Source organism: Nipponia nippon, unplaced genomic scaffold (genome assembly GCF_047370975.1).
Source record: "Nipponia nippon isolate SJK-2023a ecotype South Korea unplaced genomic scaffold, ASM4737097v1 scaffold_4, whole genome shotgun sequence".
NCBI classification, from domain to species: Eukaryota; Metazoa; Chordata; class Aves; order Pelecaniformes; family Threskiornithidae; genus Nipponia; species Nipponia nippon.
Window position 1 is genome coordinate 124931671 of NW_028262358.1, and position 16649 is coordinate 124948319.

At 42.3% G+C, this 16649-nt stretch overlaps 1 protein-coding gene across 11 annotated transcripts in view; it reads left to right on the forward strand.

The window, feature by feature from the left end:
* ELP3 (elongator acetyltransferase complex subunit 3) overlaps window positions 1-16649 on the forward strand; it is a 98891-nt gene that overhangs the window by 25921 nt on the left and 56321 nt on the right. For all 11 annotated transcript variants that reach the window (XR_015708164.1, XR_015708167.1, XR_015708168.1 and 8 more), the window contains exons 8-9: window positions 11057-11218; window positions 15154-15280. Coding sequence is in view for 2 of the 11 variants with exons in the window: in XM_087774389.1 (XP_087630515.1) it covers window positions 11057-11218; window positions 15154-15280 (289 nt within the window). In the remaining 9 variants the exon portion in view is untranslated. The remainder of the gene's footprint in view (window positions 1-11056; window positions 11219-15153; window positions 15281-16649) is intronic.

A 16649-nucleotide genomic window follows, 5' to 3' on the forward strand; every position in this document is an offset into this window, starting at 1 on the left:
CAAATGCCATTAGTGGTAATCAAAGGAGATGAAAAGTCTGTACAAGCGTCCTGGGAGCGAGGACGGGAGTTGTAGAACGGCTGGTTGAGCGCACAGGCAACCAACCTGTCGTTTCATCCACGTTGATCTGCTTGTCGTGGCTGCTGAAAACCCAAGCTCGAACGATCAGCACGGTGTGTTGGACTAGCCGCATCTTCTACATAGAAGATGGATGGTTGGTTTTTTTACTGGCATTCATATATTAGTCTGAAATTTCAAGTGTCTGGCTCATGGTGAAGGAAAGTGTGTACACTCCTCATCTAACAGATTGAGCATGGGCTTAGGAAGTGGCTGTTTTACAAGCACTTTATGTATTTTCTTCTTTCAAACATCTTGGGAAAAGTTGTGTTTGGCTGATGTGTCGGACCTCAGTTGTCTTTATTAGAATAACAGTTTTTGTTTTCTTTAGCTGCTAAAAAACCAAGCCACCTCCCTCTTTATGTAGAATGAGTATAGAGAGGTTCTTGTTTCCATAGTACACGTTTTCATGTTATGGCAGATGAGTCATAGAATCGTTAAGGTTGGAAAAGACCCTTAAGATCATCGAGTCCAACCGTTAACCCAGCACTGCCAAGCCCACCGCTAAACCGTGTCCTCAAGCACCACATCTCCCCGGCTTTTAAATACCTCCAGGAACTCTTTTCCTCTGGCTACTTCAAATGGGCTAATATTTCAACGAAACTTCTAAGCTGTAGTTGTTGTCTTTGAAGCATTTGACAGATATTTGTAACTTTACCTGGATTTCAAAACCTGAGGTACTCACCAAAACCTCTTTAATGATTGTGGGAGGAAGACTGAAGGCCTCACATGTATAAATAATGGAAAGATATTGGGGAAGGGAATAAATGATAAATTTACACAACAGAGGGAGGTTATTAGTGGTGTCCCAGAGGAATCTGTGCTGGAATAGGTGGTCTTGACCATGCTGGGTGGGTTGTGAAGGGGCAGGTGAAAATTAATGTAGATACAGAGCGATGTGTCTAAGAAAGATTTTTTCCTTATTTTACTACAGAACAATGATCTCCAAGTTGGCTAATGCCACTCAGGAACAAGATTATAGTAGATAACTGTGAGAAACACAGGCTTGATGCTCAGTATTAGTTAAAAGACCAACTCAGTGTGAGGAATTATAATGAAGGGAATAGACAGCAAACTGGGAAATATTGTTATGCTGCTGCATAATTCAGCAGTGCCGTCACAGCTTGAACCTATGTTCGGCTCTTTTTAAAAATAAGAGAGGGGAGAAGGAAAATGATACTGTGCAACCAGGGAAAAAATATTTGAGAGTGATATAATAGAGATCTGTGAGATGCTGAGCAGCATGGAGAAGACAAAAAAAAAAGGATAAACGTTGATTATCTCCTACAGCACAAGAACTGGGGCTATCAGATGAAATGGGAATTAAATACAAAGGAGGCCCTTCTTTGTGCAGTACGTAGTTGGGCTGAGGGGCGACCAAATACATCCATTGAGAGCTGCTAAGTCCTGAAGACGCCTAGTACTACTAAAGACATCACCTCTGGATCACGGAGTCCCTGAAGAGGAAATAATTTGCAACTGTGAGAGTATTCAAGGAAAATAGGACTGCAGCTTGCCCTGCTCCGACTGCTCTAGTCTAAGCATCTGCAACAGCCATGAGTGGGTGGGATATTGGGCTAAACAGACCCTTGGACTTGCCCCAGGCACTGTTCGTGTGTTTCTGGAGCACGCAGGTCCCTTGTTCCACCTCCAGACCAGGTCAGTTTGTTCGTGGCAGCCCGGTTGCCATCCGAAGGCAGCTCAGGGACTCAGGTCTCCCGAAGCCTCGGTGCGAGGTAGCTTGTGTCCCTGCTTCTGTTCTGGGAGAAATGTGAAGACTTTGGTCTCCAAGACTATATTTTGGCTCTGCTCACTGGGACAGATTTGAGCTAGCATAAGGGAGGAGGAGATAACCACTCTCCTGCCCATATTAGCCTTGTTTCAGCTTTTTTCCCTTAAACCTTTAGTTTTGACAGAGATAGGTAAAAAAGTGGTTGCAACACAGCTCCTGTTAGAGCCACACATATGCGTTTTTCTTGTTTGAAATATTTCACTCTAGCATATGCTTATTCATCCTGGTGTTTTCAGTTACAGCTTGCTAATAATTTGTTGCTGAAAAAAACCCATTATCTGTATTGCTCTTGCCTTGAACTTGATGGATGGGAGCTTAGAAAATAAGCCTGCGGTGTTAGAAGGTCCTGTCGGGGTTTTCTGTTCGGTGTCCTTTTTTTGCCTCCTGAGTGAAGGCAAACCTTTCAGGGCCTGCTCAGATGTCCTCCGAGAACAGGCAGTGATTATGGCTTTCGAAATAATTGTCTATTTATTAGCCCAGCGTGGTAAGAGCAGAGCAGCTCTCGCGCACGGCTCTGTCCTGGCTGTTGCGAATGGCAGGGTCCCTCCAGCAAAGCTCCAGCCTCCGTGCCCAGAGGTCCTCTACATGACGTTGCTCTAGGAAAGCTGTGAATGATATAAAAATAAACCAAACCACCTCCCCACCCCCTTCCCTCTCTACCCACCATCATTACCTCCTTGGCGTTACAGCCAGGCGTTTAATTAGTCCGTGCAAATAGCCCTACTTTGATTAGGCCTCAAGTGTGTTAACATAACTGTGCCGCTTCTGCTCGTGCTGTGCTTTTTCTTCGGAGGATGTTCAGATGTCGGATCCATTCATTGTGGTTACAACTTGGTAAACAAATTAAGGAAGGGAGAAAACTGGTAAATTCTAAGGGTTTTTTGCTTCAGAATGGATACTATTTTGAACACAGGTCCTATCCTGGATTTCCAACACCGAGTGACACAGCAGGAGGGAGCATAATTATGTATGACTTACCCGCTAGTGGCATTTCACGGGGAAAAAAAAGGACTTGTTCTCGCTGATCTTTTAGCAGGTATAAATACTGTTACTTTATCAAAATTGGAAAATTATATTTTAGTCAATAAATGACTGTATTTTAAGTAACTTCTTCAGTATTTGAAAACTGAGCCTTGGGAAACTGGTGCTGCTAAGAAACTGAAGCAGTCTGTCGTACTCGTGGTAGGGGTGATAAAGAAGACACTGAAACGTTGTCATAAAAAGGGAGTAGTATAAAGCCAAATAACGGGCATTTGAGCTTTCAGAAATATCTGCTCTGGGCAATCATCAAAGATGCAACTTTTGAAACATCAGATGAGTAAGATGCCACCTGTTTTGTTTACTAGCAGGAAATTGTAGCTAGTGAATTAATTATTGCTAGCTGTGTTTCAGAGATTGGCATTGTGATAAAGCAGAGCTATTGGAGATCAAGAAGGAGGAGGTCATTTAAGTAACAGGTGAGGATCTGGTACGTAAGATACGTGTGTATTATATCAGCAGTTTCCTCATCAGAAACCCATGGTGTCACTTTCTGTCTTAATTCCACGTGTATCGACATCGTTGTCTGTCTCGAACACCTGTAACTGAGTTACACCCAGGACCATGCTCCTTGTAGTCAAGGGCACAAGAAGGTTTTTTTCAAGATGTTAGACTTGTTTGAGATGCTGGATGTTCGCAATCTTTGTTTTTCACAAAGTTAAGGCCAGGAACCTTCTGCCTCCTTTGGTCGTTGATTAAAATTCTTGATTTTTCCACCCCAGCCCTCCAACACTTCCCTCTTTCCGCAGGACTCCAAGTACCTCTTCTAAGGCAAGTCTGCAGCTTTTTTTTTTTTTTCACTTTGGGATAGGCTAAGGGTAGGTGAGCAGCAGCGCTTTCCCCTTCCCAGCTAAGCTGTGACCACTCATTGAAATGTGTATGAGTGTGGAGCACCACATTTTTGTGGAAATTGCTGCTGTTGGATAATCCATAAGCAACAATGGTGATCAAGTAATACGAGCATCTTCATCATTTATTCCATCTTCACCTTCAAGAAGGTTCTCTTTGGCTTTTGACGTAATGCTGGAATGTCCTGCAGGCAAGTTTTTGGGGGATTGTTGGGTTGGATGAGTTGTTCTAGATCCTTCCCTTCTTTCCGTATAGATGGCTACACCTAAACACTTCTTGCTCTTGGTGATTGGTTCTCTTTGCTGCCTTTGAACTGTTTCTGCTGCTTCTTGTGCCTTTTTCTGCTCTTTTGCCTCTCCGTTTTCTTCTTTTTTGTGTATTAGGTTGGGTATTAGAAGAAACTTCTTCCCCCAAAGGGCTGTCAGGCATTGGAACAGGCTGCCCAGGGAAGTGGTGGAGTCCCCATCCCTGGAGGTATTTAAAAGACGTGGTGCTCAAGGACATGGTTTAGTGGTGGGCTTGGCAGTGCTGGGTTAACGGTTGGACTCGATGATCTTAAGGATCTTTTCCAACCTTAACGATTCTATGGTTCTATGATTCTGTTCTCCTACTCTGAAACGTGTAAAACAGATAAATGGTGTCAAGGCGTGTGATTAATGTGCTATATATGCACTGCGTTAACCCACTTGCTTCATTCTTACAGTTTATCTTTTCTGAGCTTGTTGGGATGAGGCAAGTCGCTCTGTGTTGTCTGGCATCTTGCCACTCTGATCCCAACCAGGGAGTTTGGAAGCTGCTGTAGTACGGACTGTAAATAATCGAGTCTTTGATGTTCAGGTCTCTTAGCTGATGAGACCTTTGTCTGTAGACCAAAGTTTAATCAAGAGTGAGTCGAAGCTTTGTTAAATGAGTTGGTTTATGCCAGAACTGTGCTCTCTGGTTTTTCTCTAAGTGCGAAAGTACCTGAGACCCTATATCAGACTGCTGGGTCTGGTGGAGAGGTAGGTGCCTTTTTGATCTGAAAAAAACAAGCTTATTTTAGAGGCTGATTCTAATTTGATGGTCTGCTTAATGTACCAGCTTTCTCTGAAAATTCAGTCAAATATTCTCTAATGATTAAAATTAATAATCTCTCCTTTACTTCATTCTCTTTCAGACAGTTCTGTAATCACGCTGAAAAGAACTGACTTTACAATAGCTATGTCTGTGCAAATCATAAGGTTTCTCTGTATCTCATTTCCTTCATTTGTATGGCTTAGCATCTATTTTATTTGCATAATTCACCTCTGCCGTCAGTCCGTTAGTAAAATTGCCCCACTGTCATCTTGTGCTATATACTTGTCTTGATTTCTGATTATTCTTTTGATTATATGGGGTTCCTCAGCACTGCAGTATTACAAATAACAAATAAGACTGTTCTAGGGAAGGAGGAGAAATACTGTAAGATGTTTGTTGCTGCTTGAGAAGATAAAATCCATCTCCACTCTCAGGTTCCAGAAGAAATGCACATCATGAATATTAACGCCAGAATGAACGTTGATGGGGATAGTCTTTTTAGCAAGGCCTGCTGTGACAGGACAAGGGGTGATGGTTTTAAACTAAAGGAGGGGAGATTTAGACTGAACACAAGGAAAAAAATTTTCACGATGAGGGTGGTGAAACACTGGAACGGGTTGCCCAGAAAGGTGGGAGATGACCCATCCTTGGAAACATTCAAGGCCAGGCTGGACGGAGCTCTGAGCACCCTGGTCTGGTTGAAGATGTCCCTGCCCATGGCAGGGGTGGGACTGGGTGGCCTTTGGAGGTCCCTTCCATCCCAAAGCATTCTGTGAGTCTATGATATGATTCGAACCTGGAAATCAGGTGAACTTGTATATACAAGACCATCATGGGTGGAATTTCCAACTTGAGTTCATCTAATTTCTCAGGGCTTTCTCTGTTTTGCTTCTCTTGGTCTTCAGTTAGTAATAGTTTTGCTTGTCTTGGTCATCATCAAGGTCGTCTTAACTTCTTGTGTCTGAGTATCTTGAAGTCACTCTCTTCAGAGCTCTAGATATCTGCTTTCCAGGCCGTCTGCCTAGTTGGATAAAGTCCGTTCCCTCTTCATATCTGCCTTGGCTAGCATGCCGTTCCTGCAGGACATGTGGCTAGATGTCTGTTGTTTTTAAAGATTAAGTGAAGGCAAATCTGTCATGTCCATTATCACAATAAATCACTGCATACTGTTAGTGAGCTTACAGGACTTTTTTGAGAAAAGAAGTGTAATATGCATAAACTTCTGCAAGAGATGGTACAGCGAGGTATTTTGACATTAAAAAAGAGACTAGAACAACATGTCACCCATTACATTGGTTTTCAAAACAGGCATAGCAGAAAATTGTCATTGACCTGAATGGTTTCTAATAGGATTCTGTTGTTTTTGCCTCTGGGCCTTATGTTTAATACTTGTGTTAAAATAGTAATTTCTAAGGGTTGGCAGGAGCTATCAGTATTGGAGATGGGCAAATAAGGGATAAATCTGTGTTCCATGGTAAGTTGTATACGAGCAAGCTGTGTACTTTATTATGGGAAAATGTAAAGCTGTTTTTCTAGGAATGGTGCAGGATTCTATTCTGAGAAGCAGCGAAATATCTAGAAAATATTTAGGAGTTAAGTTGCATTATCATGAGCTTTCTGTATGATTCAGCAGCCAAATTACCCTTGACTGTATAAATAGTGGAAAATTGGATAGGAATAGGCAAATCATATTCCATCTGGATATAGTACTGGTGTGTCTGCAAAGTTCTGTGGCTGTTTTTGGTATCAAAGGCAACAAGAAAAATGCTTAAAAACTGGAAACAGTGCTAAGAAAAGGTATGAAAATGATGTAAGCATTAGACTATATGCAGTTAAGGAACAATCTACAAAACTCCTTGAATCCAGCCTGACACCCTGATACCTGCTAGAATGGCAACATGGTGGAACACAACTAATGTAGGAGATTTCTGGAGCGCATTATGATGTTTTGAAGTAGTTGGGTCATCCAGGGCCTAGGAGAGGTGCTGTCCTGGATCTGCTGCTTGCACAGAGCTGGTTGAGGGAGGGATGTGGTCTTGGCTGCAGTGACTCTGAGATCTTAGAGCTTAAGGTCCTGAGGGATGCAAGTAGCAGAATAAAGACGTCAGAATTCAGGACAAGAGACGAACATTTCCAGGGAACCGAAAGGCAGGATCCCATGGGAGGATGCCCTGAAGGGTGAATAAGCCCAAGTGAGCTTGTCTTGGTCATCATCAAGGTCGTCTTAACTTCTTGTGTCTGAGTATCTTCCAGGACGACCTCCTCAAATTGCAAAGGCATCCTGATGTGCAGGAAACGAGGCAGGTTAATGGGGAAGTCCTGATGGAGCTCAAACATGAAAAAAGGACCATGTGGAGAAGGTGAAAGGAGGTATGGGATACCCAGGAGGGATACAGGCAGGCAGAGGGCACATTAGGAAAGTTTAGCTGGAGTTGAAACTCCAGCGGCTTATAGGGCAACAAGAAGGACTTCCATAGGTACGTTTGTCAGCAAATGAAGACAAAAGAAAATGTGGATCTGCTGCTGGATGAGGCAGGCAACTCTGTGATGAAGGACACAGGAAAAGGCTGAGGTACGCAGGGTTTCTTTGCCTTGGTTTTTATTTGCAAGATCTGCTCTTGGTAGGTGGTTTGGGGTGAGAGGTGGTGCCCATGGCAGAGGACTGCACTGGACACCACCGGCAAATTGGAGACGTGCAAGTCTATGGAAGGGGATGAGTGAGGCAGCTCCATCTCACCTGGGAGAGATCATGACAACTGAGAGGGCCCCAGTGACTGGAAGTGTCGTGTCTGTCTTCAAGAGGGTGAGAAGGAGAACTGCAGGCTGGTAAGCCTCGCCTTGGTCCCCAAGGACGTTATGGAGCATGTCTTTGTGGAAGCTGCTTCCATAGTCAGGAAGGTCGCCAGGAAGATTCAACCCGGATTTGCCAGGGCAAAAATGTGCCTACCCAACCTGCTAGAAATGTGGGAAACCACCATGTTTCCAGTGGGCAGTTACGATGAAACCTGGGCACTGAAAGTAGGAGATGAGCAAAGTCAGTGTTGCAATAGTCAATCTACTATAAATTGTTACATAAATCACTGATGAATAATAAAAAATCTGACTTGAGACCTGCAAATCAGGGTCAGATTTCAAAGATATACTGCTTAAAAAATAAAAACAAAAAAGCCCAAAAGCTTTCTCCACTAAAAAAAAGTGTTACTCTTAAGCATACATCAGTTCCTCTTTTCTTTTTCTCTGTTGGCTGCTAAGTATCTGTCTCGGATCCTGACTGTGCTTTAAAATAAGAGATCTTGGCAATTTCATTAAAAAAAAAAAAAAATCAGTGTCCGTCTTGATGTAAATCCAGTATGGAGTAGATAACCTTTTATATAGTATGTCCTGCCCTTTTCAGGTCTCCAAGCTCTCTGCTATAGCTCACCGTTGCCTCGGTCAGTGACGGAGGTGCTGATCATGCATAGGGAAATGATGAAACTAAATGTTAAACACTGACGGATTTATTTTTTAAAAAATAAAAATTTAACTTAGTTATATAATGCAGTTTTGTGCTGCATAATGATGACCGGTACAGCTTTTATGAGTACTATTTGGTAACTCCCTCCATAAAATGACACATTATGTAAATCTAGTAAAGCTTTTAATTCATGTCCACTGTGTTTGGCTTCTTAACTTACAATCTTACAATTTGTGCCTGCCCTTAATTTTAGTATTAGGTTTCAAATGAAATAGAGTTGCTCATGTTGCAAATAGGAAAGACGTTGAATATCCAGATGAATGTTCAAAGTTTGAAAGTGGAGAAAAGACAGAAGAAAAGTCAAATTTCTCTTGCTTTATTGAGGAAAGGATGGAGATGTGTTGCCAGAATCACCTTCTGTGGAAGGCTGGCTGTCACACACTTCTTTCTCTTCAATTAGTTGAAGAGAATCTGTAGTCTTCATTAAATATGGACCACGTGATTCAAGCTTTTCTTTTACGTTAATAAAATAGAGTATGAGACTGCCTTTACTCACTACAAGTCTTTGGGACTGCTGGGGAGAGCTGGAGGACTTGTGGCTCGGGTTGGAAATGCCTGTATCTTACAGAAGATGGTGATTCGATGAGGCTTGTGACTTCTCTTGGAAATACCATCTTTGTTACTTTATCTGTTTTGGGTTCGTCTTTGTTTTGCTTTTCTGGTTATCGTTAAGGCAGTCTTCTCTTTCAGCGTAGAGTTGGGCAAGACGATTGTACCAGCCATTACACCATACTGAAATCCCGATGGTGCCCTAGTAGATTTTACACTTTAGGGTCTGTTGGTGTTTGTTATATTCAGCACTTCAAATCTTGGCCATAAATTTGCTTGGGAGGGGGATACAATTTTTTTTTTTCTCCCGTCAGTATTTCTAGCCATGATTGCAGGTGCTTAATATGAGCGAGTACCCTCTGGCGTGATGGGCGAGTTATCTGGTGGCTTCCCCCCCCAGCTAAAATTTCTTTAATTCTTGCAAATCACGTCTTCACAAATGAGCGTTTTTCAGTCTGATGTTAATGAGTCGCACGTTGGCAATGTTTTCCCTGACGTGATACACAATTGTTCTGTTAGTCTGTCAGATTAGCGAGCCACAAACTCTGAAATGTTTTACGTGGTTTTTTGTTGCCTTTTTTTTTTTTTTTTAAGATGCTGATTTTGACAGCCATTACAGTCTATCCTGCAAATATCTTGGTTTTTACAGATCTTAGGCTTTAACACTTTGAGGGGAGTTAATAGTTTCGCTTCTGAGTCTGAGCCCACTTGGGTTTTTTGCTGGTTTTTTTTTTTGGCGGGGTTGAGGGTGGGGGGTTTTGTTGTTGTTTTTTGGGCTTTTTTGGTCAAATTGGACCTCCATCATGCTCTAAGGTAGGCTCTGGAGCTTTCTTTTGATTCAGATGTTTCAAGCTATCTGGAGCTGGAAATCGGATGATGAATCTTTATAGAACACCTAATAAAGAGCAGAAGTTAGTCATCCTTGTGATTTTGGTGTGCAATATTCTTTCAGGTATCAGCATAACATCGCTCTCTTACTCAAGGTGTCCTCTTTTCAGCAACATTTAATATTAATACTGAGATGTCCATCATTTGGGACCATTAGAGACCGATATTCCTCTCAAACGGTGGTTGTTAATCCTGCCCACATCCTGGTTTGGGAATTATCCAGATTCTCTGCAGTTTCAAATGGTTTCAAAAGAAGTTTCCTTCCTCCTGCTGTAAATCTTTTCTCCCGTGCTGCAGTCCTGTTATACAACCACCATATTCCGCAGGAAAGATGGTCAAGTGAAATGATTCCTGCCTGGAAAGGAATATTATCCTTGCTGGCGATGCTGGAGATTATGTTGACCGATGGTTTCCTTTTGTGAACTTTGGGTTGAGACTGCTTTGGATTCCTTTTTTTCTTTTGCTTTACTCTCTCGTAGGTCAGTAACTTACCATTTGTCACCAGTAGAGGATTTTTATACTAGCTGGAATAATTAGTCTCTGTTAGACATCCAGTGATAAATGGGAGAGGTGGGGGAAAAAGGTTAACAATTAATTTTGTTTCAGAATTAGACTTCAATGAAGTTGAGAGCGTGCCACTTGCTCACAAAAGGAGGTGATTTGTGGAATTTTTCATAGGTGATCTTGTACGTTTTCTTGTGAGAACGCGGCTGGATCTTGTCCCAATCCCTGCAATTTATCTGTACACCGTGGGAATCAAATGAAAATGTACTGGCTATACCAAACTCTGCCTGGCATGAGGTCCTGTATTATTGTCAGTGTCTGAGCAGGCGCGAGTGCTCAGACTCCTTTGGTTTGTCCCCAAAACTGAGCACGGTTCTCATTGCCTACTCTGCCTTTCCCTTTTGCCCAGGCTTCGTTTCCAGATGATGAGTACCGAAGGCTCAGTCTGGTCTGGGAGCGCCTTCCTAACCAGTGCTGTTTAAAAAAGCCCTGCGAGGCTGCCACAGTCCAGTGCTCTTTTATACAAAGCAAACCCCGGACTTGTATTAGCGTGCGTATTTGTGTATCGTTTCATCCATGCGTTGCAGTAAGGTTGAGTGTTCCCTTGCTGCTGGGATATTTGAGGGTTGTAACCTGGATTTTAATTCCGGTAGTGACGTAGAAACTCTCACCTGGAGGATGTTGGAAACTCTTCTGAAGTCACTTGTGACAACTTCACAATTTTAATAGAGGATGGGGTTTTTTTGCAGGTATTCAGAACGAAGCCTGACAAAATGCATTGGGATAACGATAGAGACCAGACCGGATTACTGCCTGAAGCGGCATTTAAGTGACATGTTGTCCTACGGCTGTACGAGGCTGGAGATCGGGGTGCAGAGCGTGTACGAGGACGTGGCCAGGGACACCAACAGGTGAGAAGAAAGCCTCAGTGTGAAGTGTTGTGGTTTAACCCCAGCTGGCAACTAAGCACCACGCAGCCGCTCGTTCACTCCCCCACTGGTGGGATGGGGGAGAGAATCGGAAGGGCAAAAGGGGAAAACTCGTGGGTTGAGATAAGAACAGTTTAATAAATGAGGTAAAACAAAAATAGAACAGTAGTAATAGTAATAATAACAATAATCATAAAAACAAGTAATAATAGTACAATAGTAATACAAAGCAAGCGATACACTGTGCAGTTGCTCACCACCCACCGACCGATGCCCAGCACGTCCCCCAAGCAGCGATCATTGCCCCTCCCCTGGCCGACTCCCCCCGCTCATATACTGAGCATGATGTCATGTGGTACGGAGTAGCCCCTTGGCCAGTCGGGGTCAGCTGGCCCGGCTGTGCCCCCTCCCAGCTCCTTGTGCACCCAGCAGAACATGGGAAGGTGAAAAGTCCGTGACCAGCGTGAGCTCCACTTAGCACTACTTAGCAAGAACCAAAACATCAGTGTATCATCAACATTGTTCTCATCCTAAACCCAAAACACAGCCCCATACTGGCTACCAAGAAGAAAATTAACTCTATCCTAGCTGAAACGAGGACAGAAGCTGAGCCTGGCTGCTCAGTGTGGGCTTTCTGGAATACTCCTGAGTAGCGTGTCTGGACCTCTTTGCTTGAACACCCATTTAACACTGAATGTTGAAACATTTAGCTCATTTCCTTGCTTGCATAGCCATATGTCTGTTAAGAAAAACTAATAAACTGCAGTGGCTTCGTGGGTTTCTTTGTGATACTGTAGAGACCATGGCTTGAGAAAATGGGGTTATTTGTGATGTTTTATTTGAAAATCATGTTCTTTTCCTGTATTGTACATATCTTTTTTTTTTTTATTGCTTCATAAATAAATGCAGTTTTGTGAAGTAGAACATGTGCCCAGAGAGAGCTCATAGTTCTTGTCCTACATAATTCATGATCTCTAGGCTTGAGTAGATACAATGCATTATAATCTACTGGAGGTACTTTACCAGCAAACAACACGTTCTCTACACCAGATACCTTTTTGTGCTGAGTATTGGAGAGGAAAGATGACATTGGCAAGTACAGAGGGCGAGGCACAGCCAGAAACAACACCTGTTGATAGATTAACCAGTCATTCTAGGCATACAGTACCTCTAGGGATTACAAAATATATTCACAGGAGGCCTGTGATTTATTCCTTGTCATATTGGACCTATGGCTAAAAGAACAGTTGTCCTACAGAGGAGAGTGTGCAATATATTGTTCATCTCATCCCTTACAGGCAAGTAAGCCAGTCTCTTTTTTTTTTTTATTGCAAGTCTTATAATTCTGTTCAGATTTTGAAAGCAGTCATTTTTTTCTTGTTTTTTCACTTCTGACACTCGTACAACTTGCCTTCATTCTTATTGCATATTCCAGTCGCCTACCAAAGATGTTTAATAACCGTAATCATACGTAATGACAGAGAGATGATGGTTCAATAAGCAAAGCGCATTTTTGTTAATACCTACCTTAAAGGCAGTAGTGCAAACCTGAAAATGTTGGACATTTTCTTTTAGGCACTTAAAGAAAGAATCCAAAATGAGTTTCCTCCTGCGGGTTTAGCTGTAGTATCGCTGGTGCATGGAAGTGCGGGGTGTCACTGCTATGAAACGGTCAGGCTCCAGGTCTCAGTAGACAGCAAAAGCCATTTATTGAGTAGTCCAAGAGTTAAGAGCTAATATTTCTAGGAGGTACTTTCCTCCTCTAGATGTCAGAGCTTTCCAAAGGAAAAGATCCATACTAAGGAATGCAGCTAAGTCTCACTCTTAGACTAGACGGGTTCATTAACAGTTAATTCTCAAAGAGATTGTAAATTTGCCAATTAATTTCTCTTCAGCTTTTAAAATCTTCTTTTTTCACCTCGAATCTTTTAAAAGTGTCCCATCCTGAGGTGGAACTGTAAAACCCCACTTAGCTATCACTTCAGTCATCTTCAGTTTTCCTCCAGTTTTGTCTGTCACATCAGAACGGGTGCCATAAATCATTCAAAGCTGTATGTCACGTGCGGCTTGTACGTTTGCTAATGAACCCTTGCTTTCCTGCTGATGAATCAGAAGAAGAATGAAGTAGTATATTACTGACTTGATTTCACTCAGAGGTAATCCTGTATAGAATTGCATTTTTAAAGGTTTTTGGCACTTGTCAAAGCTGCTTGCAGAATTCCTAAAAGGCTTTGCTGCAGGCTGTCTCAGAGCAGGGAAAACGCAGGCTGTTCACTCAAATCTCTCCCTCCAACTTTTTAGCACAATGAATCGGAGTATACTTTTAGAGAAGGATGATTCAAGTTTCTCTTTCTTTTGAAACGACCTCATTTTGCTTCTGTTCTTCTGCTTTGTGGGGGATGTGTTTTGGCTTTAAACTTTTAATATTTTGCTCATAGCAAAATGTCAGATTACAACCAATTAGGCTAACTGTTTGGAAATTACTTTCTATTATGTTCCATAAGTCATTAGTGAGGTTTTTGAGTGCTTTTGGTGGCTGTGAGGCAGAAAAATATTCAAGAACATATCTAGGCATCAAATAATCAAGTTATTGATGCAGCTTATATTCCACTTCTAATAAGAAAATAATTTTTATTTATGAAGCAAGTCTCCATTGACTCCCCTCAGGCTACTCAAGGTCTTGAGTAATACTGTCCTTGAACAGTCTCAGAAAAACACCGTAATACTTCTGAAAAAAAAAACCCATAAATAAAACTAGAGTCATAAAACTACACGTAGGGGTTTAACAGAGGCAGAATCTTCCAGTGAAGAAGAAGGAAGAGGTCCTTAAAACAAGGGAAGTAGCTGGTTGGTTTGGTTAACGTCAGGTCTCGGCAGAAGGCATGCATTTGTAGAGATGCCCAGATGGCGTTAATTTTTCATCCAAAGGACTGTCGAGGAGAAGAGTCACCTGCTGAGCTAATCTGTTGGCAAGGAATTCCAAAAGACAGGGTGAACTGGTGTGGAAGTGGGATGGGAAGAAAATGAGGATTGGAGAGGGAAGAAGGTAGCAGATGCTGAGAGGATGGCAATGTCAGCCAGTAGTGGAAGAGCCCTCCTAGGCGCGGAAGAGCAAAAGCAAGGACTTTGCGGGAAGACTGTTGACATGTGATGGGGACCTAGTAGCTGTTTGTAGTGACAGTGATTGCTATTGTGGAGGCAGAAGGCAGCTCCTCAGCCATGGAGGTGGAAGGAGAGAGGAGTTTGCTTGAGGCTAGCGAGTTACGTGAGATGCAACCTTTGTTCCTGCAATCGTTTGTGCTCCCGCTCTCTCCGAGCTCCTGCAGCACAAGCCTGAGTTAGTTTGGTTCGATGTCAGTGGAGAAGAACATGAAATCCTTCCAGAGTCCCAATCCAGCCTATGTTTCAGAGGTTTGGCACCTCTCAGAAGTTGAGAAGAGTTTGTTTTTCTCTAAAAAGAATACTTGAGAGTTCAGCAAGCATGTTGCAGGATGATTTTCTAGCTAGCTGGTTTTACGTAGCCCCCCATCCTTCTTCTCCTTTTGCTCTTCTGTTGCTTTTGTTTCTGGTTATGCTTCATTTTGATGATACACAGCCTTCAGTGCAGTGTGTCCTAGCTTGTGCTGTGGCATCAACTTGTCTCATTGCTTTACAAATTGAATTTCAGCAGCTTTCAAAAGTTTCTCAGGCTGTGATTTGAATAGCTGTAGCCTCGGTAGGGTTCACCTGCTATAGAAGTAGCAAACTGGACTACTTTTAGCCCCTGGTATAGTTTACTTTATTAGCAGCGATGTTCCAAGACTTGGGTGGTAATAGTAAAACTCAACCCTTCTCACTTCCCAGGGAATAATCTCAATTAAACCTGTCAAAATATGTCTTTTTCTGTGTGATCCTGAATCTCTCTTCTCTCTTCCCAGAGGTCACACCGTGAAGGCTGTGTGCGAGTCCTTTCACTTAGCCAAGGATGCCGGCTTTAAAGTGGTGGCGCACATGATGCCTGATCTCCCAAACGTGGGCCTTGAAAGGGACATGGACCAGTTTGTTGTGAGTATGGCTTAAAATAACCCGGAGTTTCTAGTGCGTTCCAGTTTTTTCATCTAATGCTGCTTCTCTTTCTTAGCTCAGCTATTAGTTACGATCCAGGCCAGAATTGTTTCTTAAGGACAAATAATTTAAAATTCATTTTTGAAGGTGGAGGGCGAGAAAGATTTGTTGAACTACTTCATCCAGAAAATTATATCCTTGCCTCATGAAAGACTGAGTCACTCGGGTCTCTGTGGAATATAGCTCTTCCGATATTAACTAGGGCTCTTGCTTTTTTCCAAGGTGGTTTTCTTTCCTTGGATTTAGAATAGTAAATGATTCAAAGTTAAAAGCATACTATCTCGAAGGTAATTAATTGCAAAGTAGAGTGTATAGGTGTATTATATAGCATCTCTGTTCTTGGCTGAGTGCTATTCAATATCTTTATCAATGACGTGGAAGAAAATATAAAATCATTTCAAGAGAAATTGAAATGAAAAAAGAGCGAATGGTAAATAGTGTAGGGGATTAACCATTTTATCTGGTAGTGTGGTAGATTATTTTTTTCATTACATTTTTGTAAGTCAAAATTGGTCGTCTTTTTAAAATAGTGCAGAAATTGCAGTCCTGATACAGGAATTGCAGGTATGTTTCTGTGCAAGGTCAGACTAGGTGCTTTCTGGCACTAAAAAGCTATCAATGCGATGGAGTATATTGGTTAGGAGCGCAGGCAGAAAGCAGTGGTTTATCTTGGTACGCTGCAAGCAGGTACATCTAGAAAGAAGCAATTGAAAACGCAGCTCTACAGTACACGAAGGAAATTTTGGAAACTGCGGTAGGTACTTTTTGTAAGGCGTTTTGTGCAGAATTCCTTGAGCTCTTCATAACCATAACGTCGTAGTACTCAGCAAATACTGTGTTCCTGAGACAAAATGAGAGGCTGGGGCAAAGCGATGTGCACAAAACTAGAGGTGAAGTCAGCTGAAAGTTAACTCAAAATTCCTGCCCCAGACTGTTGCTCCTGAACTGTTTTCTTATAACACTGAAGGAGATGGAGGGTGGACATCACATTAGCTGTGTTTTCGTAGAATTACTTGTGATGCAGGGTAAGGCAAAACCTGAGTCCGTTACTCAATATCCCATGAAGGTGCAGCTGCAGTTCTGGGTTCTTTATGAGCCTGTCATTACTGAAGTAATATTAGGCTGGAGAGAATTTGTTGTGGAAGAATAGCAATAATGACTAAAAGATTTAAAGAGCTAACCTTGGGTAACACCCAGTGAAGAGGAGACAGTAATCTAAGGTATTTGCAAGATGTAAAACTGAAGAGGGAGGAATTATTTAAGGCAGAATTACAAGCTTCCATAGAAAGTACTTAGTGATTATTATTCT